The sequence below is a fragment of the Dermacentor albipictus genome, chromosome 2 (genome assembly GCF_038994185.2).
Source record: "Dermacentor albipictus isolate Rhodes 1998 colony chromosome 2, USDA_Dalb.pri_finalv2, whole genome shotgun sequence".
Classification (NCBI taxonomy): Eukaryota; Metazoa; Arthropoda; class Arachnida; order Ixodida; family Ixodidae; genus Dermacentor; species Dermacentor albipictus.
The window spans coordinates 163,447,669-163,470,613 of NC_091822.1; the positions used below are offsets into that span (position 1 = coordinate 163,447,669).

General features: G+C 47.1%; 1 protein-coding gene across 1 annotated transcript in view; it reads right to left on the minus strand.

Annotated features, from left to right (window-relative positions):
• Positions 1 to 695: 695 nt before the first annotated feature.
• The window catches only part of LOC139056245 (ribosome assembly protein METTL17, mitochondrial-like), a 54,899-nt gene continuing 32,649 nt past the window's right edge, over positions 696 to 22,945 (minus strand). The window contains exons 12-15 of the mRNA XM_070534312.1: positions 19,632 to 19,724; positions 18,549 to 18,612; positions 16,440 to 16,563; positions 696 to 862 (exon numbers count right to left, since the gene is read on the minus strand). Of these exons, the coding sequence (XP_070390413.1) occupies positions 718 to 862; positions 16,440 to 16,563; positions 18,549 to 18,612; positions 19,632 to 19,724 (426 nt within the window). The 3' untranslated portion in view covers positions 696 to 717. The remainder of the gene's footprint in view (positions 863 to 16,439; positions 16,564 to 18,548; positions 18,613 to 19,631; positions 19,725 to 22,945) is intronic.

Sequence of the window (22,945 nt, forward strand, 5' to 3'; positions counted from 1 at the left end):
ACGATCCGAGAAAGACCGATTAGAAAAGAAAAAAAAAGAACAATTCAGCTCTGCTGCACGCTCCACCACGCCGTTTCAAAGCAAAAAAAAAGTAAAAAAGAAAAATAAAGGAAGCCCGTAGAATTAATCCATCCAGTCAGTTGCATTCACTATGTGTGCGTGCGCTGCAGTCTGTGATGCCGCACGCACACCAAACTATGCGCTCTCTCTCTCTGGTGCTCATTAATATATACGTTCCGGGTCTTAACACAACACGGGCTTCTTGCCTCTGTGCAAATTCTCTTTTAAGTTTGACAGCGATGTGAATTAAAAATATTTCAAGAAATTTGCGTTTACCATGTTGTGCCCTTAGCTCCGCCAGCATTTATTACATAGCTCCCATCTTTCATAGACCTGCGAGTTTCCCCAAAAATGCTAGAGGGCAAATATTCTCCACCCACAGAGCAGGTTTGTAGGAATGCTGCTGTCCTTCCTCTGAACACCACCCCTTTCTGTAAGTTCATAGTAAAATATCACTGAGGTGAAGAGCTAAGAAAGTGACATGGATGGCGTCGGAAGAATGGCAGAAATGCAGGCAGATCTGGTATGGTCTATGAGGCTATGACTCCTGCCTGACCATTGATGCCAAACAATACACGTCACGAGCTCCATCAAAGGAGATTGTGTAACAAGCCCAGACCTGCCGGTCTTATCGATAACAGTGCAACATCCTATTGTTTATTTGCTATCAACATCATTGAGTGTGTCATCCACATCTTCGTCACAGGCAGCACACAGCGGTGTTCCTTCTTCGTCGGGCAGCAGTATGTCCAGGGGCAGCTGGTCTCCCCACTCACTGCTGCGTGCCAAACGGTACACGTGCCTGGAGAGTCACGAGGGAGCAAATGTCACTTGCTATGCCAGACAGCATGAAATTACAGGATACTGATTCGGTGTCTGTTACAATAACTATGAACTACCAGTTGCAAAAGTTCCTAGGCCAAAGTGTAGGCAACTGGACTGGACTTGGAGCAGTGTTCAAAAGGTCATTGATCTTTTCCTTTTTTGCGATCTGGCCTGTAGAAACCTGCGCCTCTCTGTATTGGTAGTGCAGCCCACTGCCACTGACTAGCACGGCCGCATGCCCAGTGTAACCGTGAGCACTCCGGCACCTGAACTTCTTTGCAACAGATAGGGCCCATGTAACAAATCACCACAGAAAACTAATTGCCTACCAGATTTACTCAAATTGAAAAACACCATGTTTATTACTTTTCTTCATGCTTTTGATGACAATTGTCAAGAGCCCTCTAAATGTTACATTCCATTATGTATGCCACGTCCTCATCAACGCAATGCAAGTCATTATTTCATGAATAGCAGCCTTATATGGCGCTTCACATTATAACTAGCTAAGCAAGCTCCGAATACAAAGGGGAATTTTAAAAAGAAATTTCTTCTTTCAGCTTTGCCATTCAACACCCCACACGCTCAGCCACCATGCAGAAAAGCGATGCGGAAAAGCTAGTCCCGTCAATGTGCAGGATGCCTCGACCTGTGAAAGCGAGAGCACCAACTCTGATCACTGAAGTGATGCGGATGCGATAACACAAATAGCAAAAAATGTAGGTTTATCTAGAGGGTTGTAGGTACAGTTCCTCCATCCACCACAGTGTTACAGTATCTCGTGCCGACGCAATCACTGAAGCAGACAACCATGTTCCTGTTAGAAGAACATCAGTGAGTGAGCTAAGGACGACAGGAGAGAAGAGAACAGATCCGCGTCCATCATATGTAGTGCTGTATACAAAATGAACACAAGGAAAACCAACTCTAACCGACCAGCACCTCGCTTATCACAGCTAGCTGAAATCAAATGGGGTCTAACTGAAGAGGTTGGAAGTTGTACACCTCCAGCTATGCCATTTCACTTCTAAAAGGGTAAAAAATAAAATAAAAAAATGAACAAAACAACGGAATAATAAACAAAACTGAGAATAATTATTTGGTGATGATTGCCAATGTAAGCAAGAAGCCCAAACAAAAACGAGCGGATGAACAAGTGAGAGAACAACAGAAAGAGAAAGCTAGGAAGCGAGAGAACATTCCCCATGATAAGTCTGGCCACTGACCAACCACAAAAATGGCTGAGAAAAACATACAAGAGGAGAAACACTGTCAGCAATGGCTGAAGGGTGAAACATTGACAGGAATAGCAAGGTTTAACGTCGTGCTTGAACTCCCTGGACGGTGTTCCAATTAGTGAACTCTCGTTGAAGACAAATTCGGTTAAGACGAATTCTCGCATATAACAAACAACATGGGAAAGTTTGTTTAGTTTTCCATACACTCAATGCAAAAGAAATTCGCTTATGATGTACCATCTCAGACGAGCCTTTCGGTTAAGACAAACATTCAGAGTGACCGTCACCGCTACTGATCCTGGAGGCTAGGGTGCCTCAATGTGCCACGCCCGGGAGCGTGCGCATGCAGGCATCCCACTGGACGTCTGCAGCTCACATCGACCATGGGACAGAGGTGAAAACAAGAGGTGGAAATAAAAGGAGACAGCATCGTTTCACTTTGAGAATGCAAGTGCATATATGGATGCTATAGCGCATATGAAGTTATCGGCCCTCGTTGCCGATGCTCGTTGACTGTCCGCATCGCAGGTCATATTCAAAACAGGGCTGGCGCAGTCGCACCATATGCAGTAGCCGCCAGAGTAGAACGTCCCTTTGTAAACATTCGCCTCCTAACTGAATTAACAAACATGGTGTGAGCGTGCACAGGCAAACATGAACAGATCACACTTGATGTGCACGAACACTCACTGTCAGAACGCTGGTGTGAGGAATCGCGGCAGTAGCAGCGACCGAAGTGCCCTTCGGGCAATGGCTCATAGCGTTGCGTACACTGGGTAGCAAACTCAAAGCTACCAGCTATCGCCCAACCTAGACTGTGCCTCGAAAGCATATCAAGTTCAAGATAAAGCCTGCACAACCAAAGTACAACACCCACCACCCTCCATCACGCGACGGAAGACGCATGCTCTTTTCCCACCGCTCCCGCTTCTTCCTTTGTGCAAGCAACATTGGGCCGTCATCATCGGCTCACTGTCGCACGCTTTCACTCGCACGCACAGCGTATGGCACGTGAAGACAATGTTATCACAACACAAACCCAGTACGTCTGTATCACAAACGAAACTTGTAGCAACTGCCAGAGGAGGTCAAAACAGTGTGTTTCCACTTGCCTTCGTCCTCCATAATTCTTTGGCTATTTCCTTCTTTCCCAGTTCGCTGAACGTCACTTAGACTTTCCTCAAAGTTCATTGCTTTGCCACACACTCAGCATGCTCCTTTTTACTTTCACACGCTCGGAGCCTGCACCGATGACCTATGAGGCGGCAGATGCCTGCTTAAACTCCCTAGTGAACTTTTTCCAGCAGCACGAAGGCACAGAAGGATATTTAAGGTCATTGGGTAAGATGACATTGTGGCCGCTTGCCGACTTGCAACGAAATGCCAAACATCCATCACGGACTGGATGAAACCAAGCATGAGTACCACTTAAAAACAGTTTTCTATTAAAGCTTTCACTTCCGTAGAAGAGCTGAGCTCATACATGCTGTTTGTACCGCTCCCAAGAAGACGAAATGGGCTCGTCCACACTGGAACAAGCGCTTGTTCATTGCCGGAGTCAAGCTACCCTGATGAATTTTGTTTAGTTCTTTTTGGCTTCTACAGATGGCATAGTAAAAAAATTAAAAACACATTCAAAGCTTGCATTTTGGTCAATTAATGCACTGATGCTGGCAATAGGGATTTAAAAATGGTGTCCTCCTTTGTGTGTGTGAATACCTGCAACGGCTCCACTCAGGAAAAAAAAATAATGTTTCTTTGCGGAAGATTTGTCAAACTCAAGAAGTGAAGAAGTTTGATTTTCCTTCAACAGTTGCAGCGACGATACTGAGCAGCATATCTTCTCCGAGTCATCGGATTTGGAGAACGCCAGCGTTTTAACACGTTGGCAGTGGACAAGGTTTGTTTTCATGGCCGCGCCTGGCATAAAGGTATGTGTGACAGAGGACAGAAACCATGTGTTGTATTCTGAACTGTTTTTAACGAATGAACTAACAGATTTAATTCTCTGTGAAACCAACCACTACATGTACCTGGTGAGAGTATTGTGTAGTAGCACTACCCTCCGCACTATTCCGTGCTTTGAAATGTGCCACACCAAGTCAACAATTTACGGATCTGACGTACATTGCCATAAGCACAAGCCCCGCTTGTCACAGTAGCGTTTTTTAAAATTTCGAAGGAGACATTTTTTGCAACAAGGCCTACAGAAAATCGGAGACTCTCTGCTGTGTAGTGCAGTGAAACCAATCCTCCCTGCATACTTTCAAAAAAATATTTTGCATGTATTTTACAAATAAAGTGCTTCTAAGGATGTCTTTTGGTTGTTTCAAAATGTACAGAGTTATGTAGGCAAATAAAGAATTGGTATCTTTATATTATTTTTGGACAGAAAGCTCGGTACTGAAATGGTTAAGTTAAGCTAAATAAATGCTTTTTGTGTCATTCCTCCCCTCCCCTTAAGTCTACTTCATTTAACGTATTTAAGTAAGATATTTGGACGGACGGACGGACGGACGGACGGACGGACGGACGGACAGACAGACAGACAGACAGACAGACAGAAAAACTATATTCGTAGCAAAGTGATTTTTGACTCCTCTGGATCCCTGGACCACTGCACGGTCCCACACCACGTCGAGACGTTCATGTTACTTTTGTTCATGACATCAGCAGCCCGAGCCACCACAGCAAGCTGCGATGTCGGGTCCATAGACGAGATTAGGAGCTCCCAGTCCTCCCACCTTGAGATGGCAGGCTGTCCCTGTGGGGGAGGATCAGCAGGGCAGCCAAAAAGGATGTGGGAGAGTGTGGCATGAAGGTCGCAGCATAGGCAGCATGTAGGGGAGACACCACAGTAGTGGGATAGCAGCTGAGGGGATCGGAGAGAGTGGGTTTGGAGGCGTCTCCAGAGGATCTGCTGGGAGTGGGTCAGGGAGGGGTGGGAGGAGGGTAAGCTCCGCAAAGCTTGCGTGAGCTCCGCAAAGCTGTGCCCCCACTCCCTCAAGAAACCTGGATCGAGGCTGTCCTGAGCCCGGCAAATTAAATCTCGGGCCAATTTATCGGCACCTCGTTTCCGGGGTTCCTAGAGTGAGCTGGCACCTACTGGAGCTCTACCCTGCGTGGTAAATTCTGGGTGGGGGTGTTTAACAAGTTCCAGGCAGGGGTGTGAATCCTGCCTCTGGAAAAGTTGGACAAAGCAGTCTTTGAATCGCTAAAGATGTATTCAGCATCCGAAAGGGAAAGGGCTAAGGCAATGGCAGTTTCCTCTGCTTCCTCAGGTGTAGAGCCCGAGGAAAGTCAGTAAGGGGTCAGAGCAGGGTTGGGTGGTAAGCAACTGCCACAGCTTCATGTGTTGTACATGCAGCGTCTACCCAAATGGCTTTCTCGACTTGTCCGCACTACTTGTGGAGGGCATTTGCGCAAGCTAAGCGGCGAGAGATGTGAAACTGGGGATGGACGTTTCGAGGAAGGGGTTTCACTACAAGGGGTGTGTGAATGTGTCGAAGAATGGCTATAAGGGTTGACTGAATGCAAAGGAAGGCGAAGATATGGCGGCCAGTGGCGCTCACGGCAAGTCTTAAATACTGCGTCTGAAGCTGCACCTCAACTAGTTCAGGAAGCATGTTATGCATGCCTAGCGCAAGGAGTTTGGTTGTGCTAGTACTGCGGGGTAGGTTTAGGGCTGCCTTAGTTGCAAGGCAGATCATGGCGTTCATGCGCTCGGTTTTCGTGCGGTTCATCTTGAGATATGGAGTGGCGTACAGAATGCGGCTAAGCGTAAAAGCATGTACAACTTTCATGTTGTCTGCTTCTTCTAAATCCCTGTGCAGGGAAGATATGCGATGCAGAAGCTGCAACACTGATTGCGTAGAGGCCTTGAGTGTTTTAAGGGTATGGTCATTGCATTCACAATCTTGCAGGTAGAGGCCAAGGATGCACAGGGTGGGAGTGATGGGGATAGTGGATCCTTGTAAAGTAATTTGGATGGGTGAGTTAGCGGCAGATTTTGGCCTAATTAGCAGGAGCGCAGACTTAGAGGGGGAACACTCAAGTCCGATAGATGATACACGAGCGGAGATGGTGTCGGCTGCTAATTATAGTTTCCTCAATTTCCCCGTCAGAGCTATGAGTGGTCCGTGTGGTAATATCGTTAGTTAGTTAGTTAAATGTGGTTTAGTGGCGCAAAAGCGACTAAGGCTATGCTGCGCCAAACACGAGGTGTTTTATAATACTATTTAAGAGTAGAAAGGCCGTGTTAATCTATAATTTGTTTAAAAAGCCAGTGTCGTTTAGGAATTTACGCAGGTCAGGTAATGGGATTATCGGATCATCTCCTAAAATTAAAGAAGGATGTAAAGGTATGTGCATTTGATATAGGTTGTGCAAAAAGTTTCGTCTTTGTACTTCAATGTGTGTGCATGTGAGTAGTATATGCATGACTGTTAGTTGTTCTTGGCATTTCTCACATGTTGGCACGTCTTCTTTTGTAAGTAGATAATTGTGTGTGAGGTGTGTGTGGCCAATGCGTAGTCGGCATAGAGCTACTTCAAGAAAGCGCTCCTGATGGTTGCACGACTTCCACTCGCCAAGTACTGGTTTAATGAGATATAGCTTGTTTTCTCTACAATGGTCCCATTCGTGTTGCCATTTTGTCGTCAAGGCCTTCCTAATGGCACGGATATTATCTTTACATGGAAGTGCTGTGTTTATTAGGTCTTTGAATGCTGCCATCGATGCACATGTATCGGCTGCTTCGTTACCCGGTATCCCAACATGACTTGGTACCCAGCAGAAGCGGATTGATCTCCCATATTTGTTAAGTGCGACCATGTTTAGTATGTCCCCTAACAGGGGTTCACACTCAGATTTCAGGTTTAGAGCCTTCAGTGTACTTAAGGAGTCAGTGTATATCACTGTGTTTTTGTGCTTGCCAGTGATAATCTTTTTAACTGCAACCCATACAGCATAAACTTCAGCAGTGAAAACAGAAGCATGTTTTGGTAGACGAATACTTGTTTCCCAGTTTTCTGTTACTACCCCTACACCCACGTGTTCTTTTGTTTTGGAGCCATCCGTGTAGAATTCCATGTGACTTTTATACTTGTCCTGAAGAGCACGGAATTCTTGTATGATGTGTTCGTGTGGAGTGTTTCTTTTCTTTAAATGTATTAATGACCAGTCGAACAACTGTGTAAAATTGTACCATGGGGCCAATCGTTGTGGTTTCTTGGCAACCTGAAGGACTTCTTGGGGGATCTCATAATCCTGACAGTATTGCTCATACCGCAGGACAAGTGGCCTGATCATGTTCGGTTTATTTGTGTAGTGTAAGCGTGAGTTGCACTGTGTAAGAATTTTGTAGCATATGTGTTGCGGTGATGACTGAATTCTGAGTAGGTAAGAGAATGTTAGTAATGCTCTGCGCTGCTGTAATGAGGGTTCATTACACTCAACATATAAACTTTGAATGGGTGACGTTCTGTAGGCACCACTTGCCAGTCGCAATCCAAGGTTATGTACTGGATCAAGTAGTTGGATGTAGGACTGCCTGGCTGAGCCGTAAACCACGGAGCCGTAGTCTAGAAGGCTACGCACAAGAGTCCGGTAAATGCGTAGAAGACAGATTCGGTCGGAACCCCAGTGCTTATGAGACAAAACCTTTAGGATATTCAGTGCTTTATTTGCCTTAATCTTTAGTGTTTTAATGTGGGCTAGGAAGTTTAGTTTTTCATCAAAGATTACTCCCAAGAATTTATATTCTTGTTTTACCGGCAGCGCGACATCATTCAATTTTAGAACCGGGTCTAAACACAATCCTCGTTTTTGCGAGAATAGCACTGTAACGGTTTTTTGAGTAGAGAAGCGGAAGCCATTTTTCTCAGCCCACTCGGTTAGTTTATTAATTGTTATCTGGAGCTGTCTTTCACATGTTTGTAAGTTTGAAGCGCGGCACGCTATTTGCAGATCATCCACATATATGGAGTGCATAACAGAGGGGGGGATGACTTTGTTAACAGAGTTCATTTTTACTATAAAGAGTGTTGTACTTAGTACGCATCCTTGTGGTACTCCATTTTCGTGGATGAATATACGTGACAGCGCCGTTCCTAAACGCACCTGGAATGTTCGGTCCGACATGAAATCGGCTAGACATTTGAGCATTCTACCTCGGATTCCTAAATCTGCTAAGTCCCTTAAGATACCAAACCTCCATGTTGTGTCGTAGGCCTTTTCTAAATCAAAGAAAACAGTGAGACAATATTGTTTGTGTAAAAAGGCCGCACGTATCTCGTCTTCTAGCCGGACTAGGTGATCTGTTGTGGAGCAACCTTTCTTGTATCCACACTGATGGTTATCTAGCATGTTCTCTGTTTCAAGGATGTATGTCAGTCTTATGTTGATGATGGCTTCATAGGATTTTGCAAGACAACTTGTGAGTGCTATGGGTCTATAACTGGTTGCTGTTGTGGGAGGTTTTCCAGCTTTCAAGAACGGGATTATGATCGCTTTCTTCCACTCTTTGGGCATTTTTCCCGTTTCCCAGATTATGTTGAAGAAATGAAGCAAGGTCTCAACTGCTTTAGGGGATAGGTGAGCTAGCATTGAATAGTGTACCCTGTCCGGACCGGGTGCTGTTTTCTTGCCACTAGTAAGTACTTTGCTAATTTCTGGAAGTGTTAAAGCGCCATTATACAGTCTTTCTGCACTTCCTGTGGTCGGAAGCTTCAGTTTTTCTGCTAATTGCTTATGTTTCAGGAATGCAGCAGTGTAGTTTTTCGAGCTTGATATATCATGGAAATGTTGCCCTAATATGTCTGCTTGTTCTTGTATATTTGTTTGTGTGCCTGGAGGTGACAGTATGGGGATAGTGTAAGAAGCGTAATCGCCTCTAAACTTGCGAAGCTGATCCCACATTCGTTTGGATGTTATTGAACTATTTATAGACGATACATAATTTTTCCATGACTGTCTTTCTGCTTGTCGGCGTGTGTACCTGGCTTTCGCTTTTGCTTTTTTGAAGGAGAGTAAATTATCTTGTGTTGGGTATCGCCGAAAGATACCCCACGCTTTGTTTTGTGATTTTTTTGTTTGCGTACATTCTTTCGTCCACCACGGTTTTAGGTTTTTTCTTAGGAAGCCTGACGATTGTGGGATTGTTTCTGCTGCTGCAGCAAGTATACAGGCGGTGATCTGATCGTTCATTTCATCTATAGTTAGCTCATGTGATATGTTATCCAGAGTGGCCTTCTCAGTAAAGAGAGGCCAGTCTGCCAGATGGAGTTTCCAACGGGGTGGCCTCAGTGGGATGGTAGGAAAAGGAGATGTTCTTTTGATGACACCAGGCATATGGTCACTACCATAGGGGTTCTCAATAACATTCCACTGAAAATCGCAAAGAAGTGATGGAGAGCATAGTGCCAGATCTAAGCAACTCATAGCTCCTGTGCTTGGGGAGTAGTAAGTTGCCGCACCGGTGTTTAAAAGGCATATGTCATTTGTTAGAATAAAATCTTCAAGCGTTTGACCCCTGTTGTCAGTAGTTTTACTACCCCATAACGTGTTATGTGAATTAAAATCACCGCCTATTAAAAATGGTTCAGGTAGCTGGTTTAAAATTAACTCTAGGTCTCTTACAGTAAAATGTGAATGCGGCGGAATGTATACTGAACAAATGGTGATGGTTTTGTGAGCTAAAACGGTGACAGCAACGGCTTCTATATGAGTGTTAATGGGAACTTCTCTGGCTGCTATACCACCTGGAAGAACTATGGCTACACCACCCGACAGCCGGTTCGCCTGAGTGCGGTCGCGCCGTACCACAGTGAAACCCTTTAAAATGTTTTTGTGTTTATCGCCTAGGTTGGTTTCCTGTAAGCACAGGGCCACAGGAGAGAAGTTTATCAACAGGTCTTTTATGTCACCTAAGTTATGTAAGAGACCTCTACAGTTCCAATGGATCATAAAAGCCATTATAAAATTGAAAGGTAAAAAATGATATTAACGAGTGAATGGGAGATAAGAAAGATGTTAGGTGACATGTATCTGAAGAAGGCAGATACAACAGAGCGATAACCCTTAGGTTATCGCCTTCTTATTTAGAGTTGTTATTGGGATTTTGTCCCTTTTTCCGCGCTCGAGAGAGCGCTTGTCCTTTGGTGTCGAGGACACCGGGGTTTTTGTTTCGACCTCCATTGCTCTCTCTGAGGCGCTGGAGGACCGAGAGTTTGGCGCCGAGACACGTGTCTCGGGCCTTGGAGTGCGCTTGATCTTAGGGCCCTGCGGGACTGCTGTCTGCAGGGCCGTTGAAGACGGCGGAGCAGTACTGACTGCTTCCACCACGGGGGCCGGAGGAGTCACTGCGGCACCACTGCGCGTGGGCTCGGAGGACTCCGGAGGCCTCTGTGACGCTGCCCCCGCCTGCGTCACATCGGCATAACTGCGTCGCGAAAGGTACGACAGTCGTTTCCTGGCTTCGAAGAACGAGATTTTTTCTTTAACAGTTAGTGCAATGACTTCTTTTTCTTTTTTCCAGCAAGGGCAGGACCGCGAATAAGCTGGGTGATCTCCCTTGCAGTTAACACAATGTGGCGAAGAAGTGCAATTCTCTGATTGATGATCATTTGAGCTGCATTTAGCACAGGTTGTTTGGCCTCGGCATGCATGTGAAGCATGTCCGAACCTTTGACACTTGAAACACCGTCTTGGGTTCGGGATATATGGTCTGACGTTTACTTTTACGTATCCTGCATCCAGAGAGGTAGGCATTACGCTTGTACCAAATGTAAGTATGACATGTTTGGTGGGGATTTCTTGGTCGTTTCTACGGATTACTATTCTTTGCACCTTTGTCACATTTTGTTCCTGGAAACCTTCCAGCAGTTCCTCGTCACTTAAGCCAATAAAGTCTTCTTCAGATATTACTCCCCTGCTTGTATTAAGTGTTCTGTGGGCTGAAACAGTCACTGTCGCGTCGCCAATACTGGTAAGTTCAGAGAGCTTATCTGCTTGATCTTTGTTATTCAGTTCTAGGAGGAGGTCCCCGCTAGACATTTTGGATGCTTTGTATGTTGGTCCGATTTTCTCTTTCAAACACTTCGCTACCAGGAAAGGAGAGAGTTTCCTTACCGGAATGTTGCTTTCACTATGCACTACATAGTACTTTGGAAATGTTGGGGCGTTGCTTTTAAAGGAAAATTGAAAGGGTACTTCGGTGCGGCATCTCTTCAGACGCCGATCATAAACAATAGAGGCTTGCGCTGCCATAGGAAAAAGTGTATGTTCGGCAACAGCGCCGACCGCCCACCACGGAGCCCAACGAGGGGACGCGGCACAGCTTGTGTACAAGCCTGCACGACGCCAGCCGTACGCTATCACTATAACCCAATATGGTGTACCCAAGGTAGAATATCCACACAAGGTTAACCCTTGCCGCCGTGGAGAAAGGAAGTAAATGGAAGAGAGAAGAAGACAGGAAAGATGTAAAGTGAGAGATAAAGACGAAGGTTTGAGAAGAGAGAGATAGGAAGAGGCGACTACCGATTTCCCCCAGGTGGGTCAGTCCGGGGGTGCCGTCTACGTGAAGCAGAGGCCAAAGAGGTGTGTTGCCTCCGCCGGGGGGCCTTAAAGGTCCGATCACCCGGCATCGGCTCAACCTCCAGGATCCCCCTTTCCCCGGACACGGCTAAGCCGCGCACGGCTACACGCGGGAGGGTCCAACCCTCGTGTGCTCGGGTCCGTGGTGTCGCCACACACCAAACGCCTGCTGAAGCGGACGCCCCTGCGGGGCGTGTGGTAATATCATCAGCATACAGAGTATGTTTGAGGTGTGGGATGAGATTGAGCTTCTGGGCTGAGGGGATGAGAGCAACGTTAAATAGAAGGGGGGAGAGGACCGCGCCTTGAGGGGTTCCAAACTCGCCGAGTCTATAAGGGGGTGCGCTGAGCTGATCAATGTGCAAGGAGGCAGTGCGTCCAGAGAGGAAGGCACAAACGTAGTTGTAGGTTTTAGGGCCTACCTGTAGTGCTTGCAGTTCCCGTAAGATGGCAGCATGTCAAATTCTGTGAAATGCCTTAATAATGTCAACCGCTAGGATAGCTTTAGTAAGATGGAGGATGGTATCATTAAGCACATCGAGTGTACTTTATGTAGGGCATCCTGGCAGATAGATGCACACGAAAGCCCACCATGCTGTGGGGGAAAAGGTGATTTTCTTCCATGTAAGTTGTCAGTCGGCCAAGGATTATGTGCTTAAAGGCCTTGCTGAGACAGGATGTAATAGAAATGGGGTGGATGTTCTCGAAGGTGATGGGCTTGTAGGGTTTTGGGATAAATATGATTTTTCCATGCTTCCAGGAGGCAGGGAGGGTACCCACCTCCCAGCACTCGTTAAAGTAATAGGTGAGATATGGAGACATCATCAAGATTTAGGATGGCAGCATTCCTAATATGATCTTCCTCAAGTGTGGCATTGTGCAATTTCAATGGGGCTGCGCAAAATTCAGATTCTGTAATAGGAGCATCAAGCTGTGGTTGGGGTGAGCCCGTGTACTCGGGATGTTTGCAAGGAGGACCTGAGGTGGTATAGGTGCATTTCACCTGCGCGAAGAAGGTGTCGGCGTCGTGCCGATGGTTATGAGTGAGGCAGCGAATGCTAAGACGTGTTTCAGTTTTAGATTGTGTGGGATCGAGCATGCGGCATAACAGGTGCCAAGCGCGGGTTGTGGAGAGATTGCTTCGGCGGCCGTCACCAACCTGGCCCAGTGAGCTTTGCCAAGAGTGGCGCTATGGTGTTCAATTTGGGATTGAAGCTGGGTGAGTTTGAGTTTTAGTTTCCTGTTGTGCTTTTAAGTTCTCCCCCTTCGGGTTATGTTGGCTTGAGCTTCAAGAAGGTGGGCGAGCGTACTGTTGATAACGGGGGTGTCTGGCGTAGTATTGAGCATTTGGGTATCTTGGCGAATGTCTTTCTGAAACTGAGTAGTCCAGGTGTCTAGGTCGAAGGGAGCCTGTGCTGGCTGCACTTGCCTAAATTTACGGAGCTGGTCCCAATTAGTGTGCCTAGTGGTAAATTTGCGCTGAGGTCGCCGATAGTTTACTGCTATGCGAATTAGGTGGTGGTCGTTGCCTAGCGTGGCTTGCGTTCTTTCCCACTGCAGGTGAGCCAAGTTTCTACCAAGCATGAGGTCTGGGCTAGTATCGGCAGATACACTGTTAAAAACCCATGTATGTAGGCTAAAATCATTAAAGATGGTCAGGTGATGCAATAGCGTTTCATTGTATAAAACTGTGCCTCTGTCCCAGTCATAGCCCCAGTCCATGTGAGCGCAGTTAAAGTTGCCGGCAACCAGTAGGGGGTTTGATCCAGCCATTTGGGTTATGGATTTGAGGAGTGGAGGGAGTAGGTTAATAGGTTGTCATGGGAGAATATAGTAGTTAAGAATGAACAGGAGAGGTTGTGCAGGGGTGGGGGGTAACATTTCGATGAAGGTGTGAGCAATAAGGGAGGTAATGTCGGGCTCCGCGTAATGCATGGTGTTACAGACGTATGTAACCACCCGAGAAAGATCAGTGGAGTCAGAGGGGATAACAGCAAATCCTGGCAGTTGCCAGCAAACACTCTCATCCTGGATAGCGATAATGTCTGGTGGGGACAAACAATTGACGATAATCTGCTGCAGAAGGTCGCGCTTTCGCGGAAAGCTCCTGCAATTCCATTGAATAATTTGTAAGGAATTATGGCGCCTCGGAGGAGCCATGTTGAAGGGTGGCGGGACGAATGACGAGTGTAGAAGGTGGGACTGCCTGGGGAGAGGCCATTGACAGTCCAGGAATAAAGTTAGCTAAACGCTCCTCAACTTTGGCCATGATGCTAGATATGACCCTATCCATTATACCGGTAATGGTAGCTTCAATCATAGTCTAGCACTGTGCAGTGACCTGCGCAGTAATGCGTTCTGTGAAGTTGGTTTCTAGGTTTTGGGCAAGGTCCTGAAATTTGCCACCCAGGTCTATAGGTTGGGCTGGGCTCTCATCAGGCCTCCTGTTTTTCTGAGGAGGTTGGTCAGGCAGGGTGGATTAAAAAGATGAGTGTGGTGGTATGGGGGCAGAGCAGGGATGAACGTAGAGAGGGCTGCCTTAAGCTGCCTTACCTCATCCCGCAGAGCCTTCGTGTCTGAGTCCTGGGAGGTCAAGATGTTCATCTTGGCAGCCTTGGAAGCCCATGTAGAGGTAGACGGGAGGGTCGTGCTAAGCGGGGGAAACTCCTTCTTGTTAGGGGTGCACTTTGTCTTCTGGGGCGGTGGGATGCATCGTTTGGTGGTGGCATTTCTTGCCTTACACGAGCCGGTGCTCGTGAGGCGCTGCCCCCCCCAGAGAATGCAGATCGGGATGCAGGAGGGAAGATCTTGTGGCTCATGCTTGTCCCTGCAACGCGGGCAGAGACCACTCTTGGGGTGGGGGCACACGTCATATCTGTAGCCCACTCGACGACAGTTTGTGCATTCATTTGGACTTCCCTTGCATGTCGTGCATCTATACACATACGCTACACTCATGTAGCGTATGGTGTGAGGGACTGGGCCATGCGCAAATGTGATCAATATGGAAAGGGTCCCCATTCTGCGGGCTGCGATGATATGAGCTTCCGGGTTGTAAGTCTGAAGGTCCTGTAGCATCTCTTCCGGTGTTTCCGCCTAGTAGGCTTGCGAGATGACTCCATGCGCAGCAGTGGGCGGTGGCGCTATGTAGGCAGCGACAGGGTAACTGGTCTCTTGAAGGACCACTTCCTGGAGTTGGACGAGGTGAAGGGCCGTTGACTCGTGAAGTGGATCCAGAGGTGAAACTCTCCTAGGTCCCGGGCAGCGGTGGTGACTTTCAGAGCTTGCATGAGTGGCTGCGCCGTGGCTCTGTTCAAGGCAAGGCCTCCGCTTGGTCAGAAAACTACCCTTATAGTGCTGGGAGGGAGTGAAGCAAGTTGCTTACTTCGCAGTGCAATTGCGTGCGTCACGCACAGCTGTTGTTGTTGAGCGCGGTATGTCGGCTTGAAGGCCGCAGGGGCAGCGTTGGCCGGAGCACCGATGGCAGTCGCGGTAGACTTAGCTCGAAGAGGGGCTGCATGAGGAGGCACAACCAGTGTTTCCGGGCTTGGTTTGCGTCCCTTGTACGTGCGGAGTATCGTGGTCCACTCACTGGGTCTGAACGTTGTCGGGTCGAGGTCTTCACCCTGCGATTGCACCTCCGTGGCTGTTGGGGGAGAGTGCGCTACCAGTGATAGGCCTAGCCTCTAGTGAGGCAAGACCCAATGCGGCGGCTGGCCAGGAGAAGACTTTCCTACATCGATACGGTCCAAAAAAGGTTCGGATATAGTTTTAGCGGTCAGCAGTGGTGCAAATGGAGGGGATTCGTTCATATTTCTCGGTGACTGGCACAGACAGCGCACGGCGGCTCGGGAGGCCCGGGCAGGAGGCGATGGGCAAAGCTCACGCCGGACCATTCTGGAGTACATGCCGACGACACGTAGGTTCTCTTCGGGTAGATTTCGGGGTCCGGAGCACGCTGACGGCACGTCCATTCACTTCGGGTGGCCGTGGTATCCTCAGATATTTGGATGCACGTGGTCTTGTTGGCAATTATTCTTCTGATAAAATGAACTTCTGATAAGATGAACAAATTTTCATAGTGTTCGAGTTTGTCTTAAAGGGAGTCTACTGACATGTTGGTAGAACGCAGCATGCAAGGCAACTAGTGTTTGGCAGAAGTAACAGCATCCTGGCAGCTACTAGCTTGCAATGATGGGGCAATTAGGAACACCATCAGTGGCATTGCAGGCATCACCTCAATGACACACTAAAAACCATCACCGTTAGTCAGCACCAAGTAAAGCTTTAAATAATCTTAGCTTCATATTTACTCCGTTCTGCGCAGACCAGTGCATGCACACAGCAGCTCAGCACAATGCTACTGTGTTCATAGTGGGCATGGAGCCAGCATTCCATGCCAGCAGTGGAAAACAGAACGCTGGCCTCACTTCATCACTAATCTAATTGAGCAGTATGCGAGTGTATGGTGCATTGACTTTGCTTCGCTTTTGTCGCCACACCTCCGCGGTCAATCACGGGACAGTACGCCGACAGCAAACGATGTGAATGTGCATTGCGCCTCCATATAATTGCTATGCTATAAAAGAAAAATACGAAGCATCAACAACCAAATCAAGTTACAATATTTTCACCACCCTCATCAACAGCCAATGACTCACGACAAAATTAACCCGTTATCTGCCCCTAAATACAGACAGAAGAGCATATCAAACCTACCTGCCATGTTTTTTCCGAGTGAACACAAACTCCCTCAACTGTGCATCCTTGCAGCAAACCCGACAGACTGCATGCCGGCTACGACGCAGCACTGGCCGGATCACACGAGCCCACTCTCTCGCCTCTGCAAGAAGGTGCCAAGGGGAATTCCGTTCTTGTATTGAAAGCAGCATTGGCACGTAATTTCCGCATTGTAAACACCATACCATGCGCTTTTGGGCATTAAAAAGAAATACGCAACCTTTGCCTGCAAGTGCAGCTTCACAGAAGAGCACAGCAAGGTGCCACAAAGTTGCATATGGAGGTAAAGTTTACATGAAGCCCCGAATTCATACATATTTTTATTCCCCCATCTACAAATCGTGTCATACAAAAGGACACGCGCCGTACTATGATAATAAATGAATACACACAATTCTGTTCCTGCTGACTTTCTGCAGATCCTAAAGACAAGCAATGTGCAAGGGTGCACACAATATTCAAAAACATTTGCTTTTTCAAAAGAATTGCGATTGCTGTGTGACGTCTATATCTTTTTCTGTTATTTCGCAGTTCAAGTAATTTACCTAAGTAAAGCGAACTGGCGTTGCAGAGGAATTCTCAGAACTTGATGCTGTCAAGTATGGTTTGATCAACACATACAAAGGCCACCAGAAACATACATTAGTACAGTAACATCTCGACAAAACAAATTTCTCGGTATATTGAAGAACATTTGGGGTCACCAGAAATTTGCACAATCCGTAAGAGGGCCACAATCACAGCACCAAATAGTCTTGTTTATTTACAGTTACAGCAAAATCTCGGTATAATGAACTTCTGTGGACCGCAGTAAATTGTTCATTATTCTGAAAGACTGTTATAGTGAAAGCCCCAAAATTAACCATTGTGCCCATCAACACATCAGTTCATAAGTTGTCACCATATGAGCTATCTATGAAAACGTTGCTGTTGGCTCTCGACACCCACTGCTGCTACTTTCCATAGATTCCGCCACCACGCACCACCGAAGCACCATATAATAAGAGTAACGTGCAAAACAGACGCTGACACCGAGAAAACTACCGATAAAAAGGTAGCTCCATGACTACAAAGTGCAATGTTTCATGCTTTTTGTTTGTTCTTAACATTTTTGCCGTGGCCACTGCAACTGTCTTGCTTGAGGCAGACACCTGAACTACATCAAAGTGCAAAGTGTGACTGTGTGGCATCCCCGCAAGTGCAGAGGTTACATTTTACCGTGGCCGTAGCTAGTACAGCGGCAGAAAGAAGTGCTAAAGAAAGAGGTGTGCGTTGAAATAAGGGTGAAAGAAGTAGACGCGCCTATGCTGCTAGGCGACACTTTTCTGGGCGGAGCATGCACTCGCAACACCTTATGTGTCGTCGCCTATGCTTGCCCGCGTGCCTTTTATTCTTGGGCGCCGGTCAGGTTTCCGAACCCATGCTCCACGACGCCCGCTTTTTGCGCCTTGTCATTTGCTAGCCTACCGTTTCGGCTGTCGTGAAGGATACACGGAAATCTAAGAATCCCCAGATTTCGGAATATTAATTCATAGTACTGTGGTGTTGTTAACATTACAAGGAAACTGAATAACAATTATTATCCTGAATAGTCCGGTAATCTGAAGTTTGTAGTACTGAAATATTTTTACATTGAAACTATAAGAATTCAGCAGGGGATTTCTGAAAAGTTTGCTAATGTGGTGTTTGTAGTAACAAGGTTTTGCTGTATCACTTTCAGTCGAATGAGTCCTTGACAGCTTTCTGGACCTTCATTCTCTCAGTGTTGTACAGTTCACACTTATGGAAAGGTTCAAACTTCACGCTCATTCCTTCATGTACGTTGCCACCGCAATCCGCACACCGCAGCGAGCGCTTTCCATAAGCACAGGTCTCGTGGCAGCTACGTAATTTGTGTCATCCCTATGGTTTGGCGAAGCGTTTGCGTTCCCGAAAAAGAATTCGTTGTAACTCATGCATGTTGGCAGGGACAGTTTTAAAAAGTAGTTGCACCCCGATCGTAACAGTGATCATATCATTGAGATTTGACTGTATATAAACGAACTTGGCACAATTTGCAAAAAAATATAAAATAAAGAGAGGACTCACTGGCAATTTCTCCGGGTCTCTGCAGCACCACGTAAGAATACCTGGAAGCAGCTGGGTGCTTTTTCTAAAGGTGTGAAAACAAGAACAGACAAAGAACCAGATCACTGAGCTAAACCACGAGCAAGAATTTTTTTAAAAACAAAGCGGGGCTGTCGATGCCACATATGACAAGCTTTAAGCATTGCATGAAAGGATACAGGTTGTTTCAGCCAGCAAGAAATTGAGAACAGGTTACAAGCTTCCGGAAAAAGAGGTCTTTCCCATGGTCTGTCTCTAACCCTCCTTTGTGCAACACAGGCTGAATAGAAGGGTCACAAATGGATTAGCAGCACACAATGGTAAGCCCTCTCCTTTATTTGTCCTTGCCCTTGGATGACTGTAGGGACCTGTATTTCTATGTAGCACTGCATGATCATCATCATCAGCAGCCTATTCTTTGTGTCCACTGCAGGACGAAGGCTTCTCCCAGCAATCCCAAATTATACTTGTCTTGTGCTAGTTGACTATAACTTGCGCATGCAAATTTTCGAGTTTCATCACTCCACCTAACTTTCTGCCATTCTCAACTGCACTTCCTTTCCCTTGGCACCCATTCTGTAACTTCAATGATCCACCAGTTATCGACACTATGCATCACATGACCTGCCCAGCTCCTGCCTGTCTCTACGGAGACGGAAAGAGCGCTCTTTCCGTCTCCGTCGCCTTTTCCTGTGGTTGTCTTTTTTGAATGCGCAACTTGGTTCTTTAAAACTCTAATGTTACAGTCCAAAACTGAACTCTGGTTGCGCTGTTGCCACCTGGACGGCTGAAGTTCAAAGTTGCAGTCTCCAAAATATCAGGAAGGCCACATTTGCAAGTCCAGTCTGGTGCTGTTTCCACAAGGCTAAGCTTTCACAAGGTCTTCAGCCTATGTTGTATCCTCTCATGAAGTAAACACCAATACAAGGGCGGAGGCAATGCCTTAGGGATGAGCAATGCCTCTGGATATCATGTGTATAAGATCAAAGGATCTTACATTTCACTGAGTGATGGTCTCGAAGGTAGCAACTGGCAACTGCTGGAAATGATTAATATGTGACAAACCTGTGCAAGAAAAGGTTCCTCGTAGCGTGCTTCAAAAGTGCAGGGAATGCCAAGTGCCTGCGTCTCCCTTGGGCAGTCAAGGTCATGAGGACACTGAACATCCCATGGACAAAAGAAACAGAGTAAGCATTACACAGAAGACATACAGAGATAGATATATGAAGACACTAGATACTAGAGGTAGGCAGAGAGGCAGGCATATATAGATATAAAGATGGACAAGTACACAGACACACGTACAGAAGACAGCTAGATAGTAGATGGATGGAAGAATACACCTTGTGGTGCATGCTAGCATAAGTACAAAATACAAAGCAGTGTCGACTTCCAGCTCAACAGGCCATTACAACATCCTCAGTAATTATACCAGTATAGATACAAAACACTAGGTGTTATATCTACCAAATGTGACCACCAGAGCCAAACCAGTGCCTTCATGACCACTGATGACATGAACTAAGCGTGGTTCCAATAAAAAAAAAAAAAGAAACTGCTATCTTTACCTGTCCCACTTTACATGACTACTCTATGTCAACGCAGGTTTTTCCTTGTAAAGTTCCTATGAAGACATCTATGGTGATACCGGTGCAAAAATTTCGCTAAATACAGTCAAACCTCCATTATACGTTCTCGAAAAAAAAAACACAAGAAAAAAAACGTACCAACTGGGAAAATGTGCGATCGAAAGTAACTACAGTGGAACCCCGGTCATACGCCCCCTGGTTTTGCGACGACCTGGGTTTTACGATGGATAAGCGCAGTCCCGGCGAAGTGCCCATGAAAGCAATGCATTAAAAACCCCGGTTATCCAATGCAATTTTACGCCTGACCCACGTTACACGACGACCATTGCAAAGTGCGGGACGAAACGGCGGACGAAAGAAAAATGCCGCGGATCTCTTTCCTTGTTCCGTCTCTCCGCATGCAGAGTGCTTGACACCGCTCGACCGGTTCACTCCAACACAGCTTCCTTCCCTGCCTCACGTCATCGTTCGTTTCTCTCTCCCCCAACAGCTCGCTGTGCTGAAATAGCGCCTTTTCTTCTCCACAATCACTTTCTCCCTCTCTTCTGGGTGGCGTTGCCTCTCGTCGTGTTGGGGAAGCGTTTCTCTCCTCCCCACCAGCAGCTGCCCAGATGCCCGCTGTGCTGAAATAGCGCCTTTTCTTCTCCACAACCACTTCCTCCCACTCTTCTCGGCGGTGTCGCCTCTTGTGGCGTTGGGGAAGCGTTTCTCTGCTTCCAGTTTCCCAGCAGAATATCACCGACAAGGTAGCATGGGGAGGCCTAGGTTTATCGCACGTGGTCTTCGTCGTAATCCTAGCAACCAGCATTCAGCGGAGGTTCCGAGTTGTGTGGAGCAACACGACGCATGATGTCCCGAAAGTGGACAGTTCTGTCGCTCGGCGATGAGCTGCATATTATCGAGAAAGCCGAAAAGCAGCACGGAGCCACGAAAGCCAGCATTGCCTGGGACCTTGAGATACCCGAATCTTCGCTTAAGACGATCCTGGCAAACAAAGCAGTGATATTGAAGAATGCCAACATGTTCGGGCTCAAGCGGAAAGCACCAAAAGGACAGCACGAGAAGTTAGAAAAAGTTCTCGTCAAGTGGCTGCATCAACCATGGAGCTCTGCGATCAACGTTGACGGCGCGATTCTAAAAGAAAAGGCAGACCTTGTGGCATTGCGTCTGGGCATTGAGGACTTTCAAGCATCGAACGGGTGGCCGCTTTAAAAATCGAAAACGGATTGTCTACAGCCGCTCCTCCGGAGAAAGCACTTCTATGGACATTTCGATGGTGAACGAATGGATGGAGTCGCTGCCGGAGATGATTGCTGCATACAAGCCCTGCGACGTTTTCCACGCTGATGAGAGCGGTATTTTTTACCATATGCAGCCCGAGCAAACCCTTACGTTTAAGTGTGACAGCTGTCATGGTGGCAAGCGTAGTAAAGCGCGTGTGACAGCACTATTCTGTGCTAACAAGGACGGTTCCGAGAGGCTGCCCGTGCTCACTGTTGGAAAGCTTGCAAAGCCACGGTGCTTTAAGAATTTGAAGACGCTGTCATGCAGCTACAACTTCAACAAAAAGGCGTGGGTGACATCTTCGCTCTTCAGCAATTTTTTGCACCAGCTGGATAACAAAATGGGGGCTAAGGCAAGGAAAATACTGCTTTTTTGTGGACAACGCACCATGCCAACCACCCGACACGTCCAGCCTGAGGAACATAAAGACTGTTCTTTTTTTTTTTCACCCAACTGCACAAGCCAGCTGCAGCCGCTCGATGCTGGCATCATTAAGTGTGTCGAGCAAGGGTACCCGAAGCGGTTAGTGTAGCATTGGCTGGCGGCTATGGAGTGCAGTGAGTAAGAAAAAAAAGATCACTGTGCGCGATGCCATGCATTTTATTGCCAGTTCGTGGAACGCAGTGTCATGAAGCACAATCGCTAACTCGTTCAAGCACTGTGGCTTTAAGCGAGAGACTGCCTCCTCTGCTGGGGACGCAACAACCTCGATGCCACTCAAGGCCGATGCAGGCTTCACCGCCGCCGATTTCGAGGGTTTAAACCTCACCACGACCTTCACCGAGTACGTGAAGGCCAACAACAACGTTGCGATCTGCGGCAAGGTGTCGCTGGATGACGCCATCGAGGAGGCTTTGCCTAGTGCCGACACCACTGCGACATCAGACGAGGACAACGACAACGCCACAGATGCCGTGCCTGTGCCTACCACGTTCACTAAGGTGCTACGGCACATAGACAGCATCCGAAACTTCGTCACTTCACGCGACGCCGCAGAGGACCTCGTCTTTGACAATGCCCAACTCGAGCGAAAGCTCTTGGTTCATGAATCAAACAAGGTCCAAAAGAAACTTACCGACTTCTTTTAAAGTTCGTGCCAGCTGGTGGGAATTGTTGCAGTGGACAGTGGAGTGCCGTAAAAGTTCGTTTGAATAAAGCATGATAGGTACTTGTACTGCAGCATTAATTCTTATCGCATTAAATTTTTTGGTAATTTGGGTTTCCAAGCCCTGCAGAGTAATAGGTTACATTGAAGTTTCTCGTAAATCCGTCACGCGAAATAAGTCGTATTTTTATAGGCATAAATTATGTTTGCATTTTAAGACTCCTGCATTTTACGACGCTTCTTCGCAGTCCTGAGAAAGTCAGTCATATAATCGGGGTTCCACTGTAAACTATTTGACACTCAACTGTACCAACTCTTCGTAATGTAAAGTGTTGTGCATTCATTGTGGCACAAGGCACAAGCCGCTGACACACATCAAGCAAGTAGGGCTACAGCAGCCC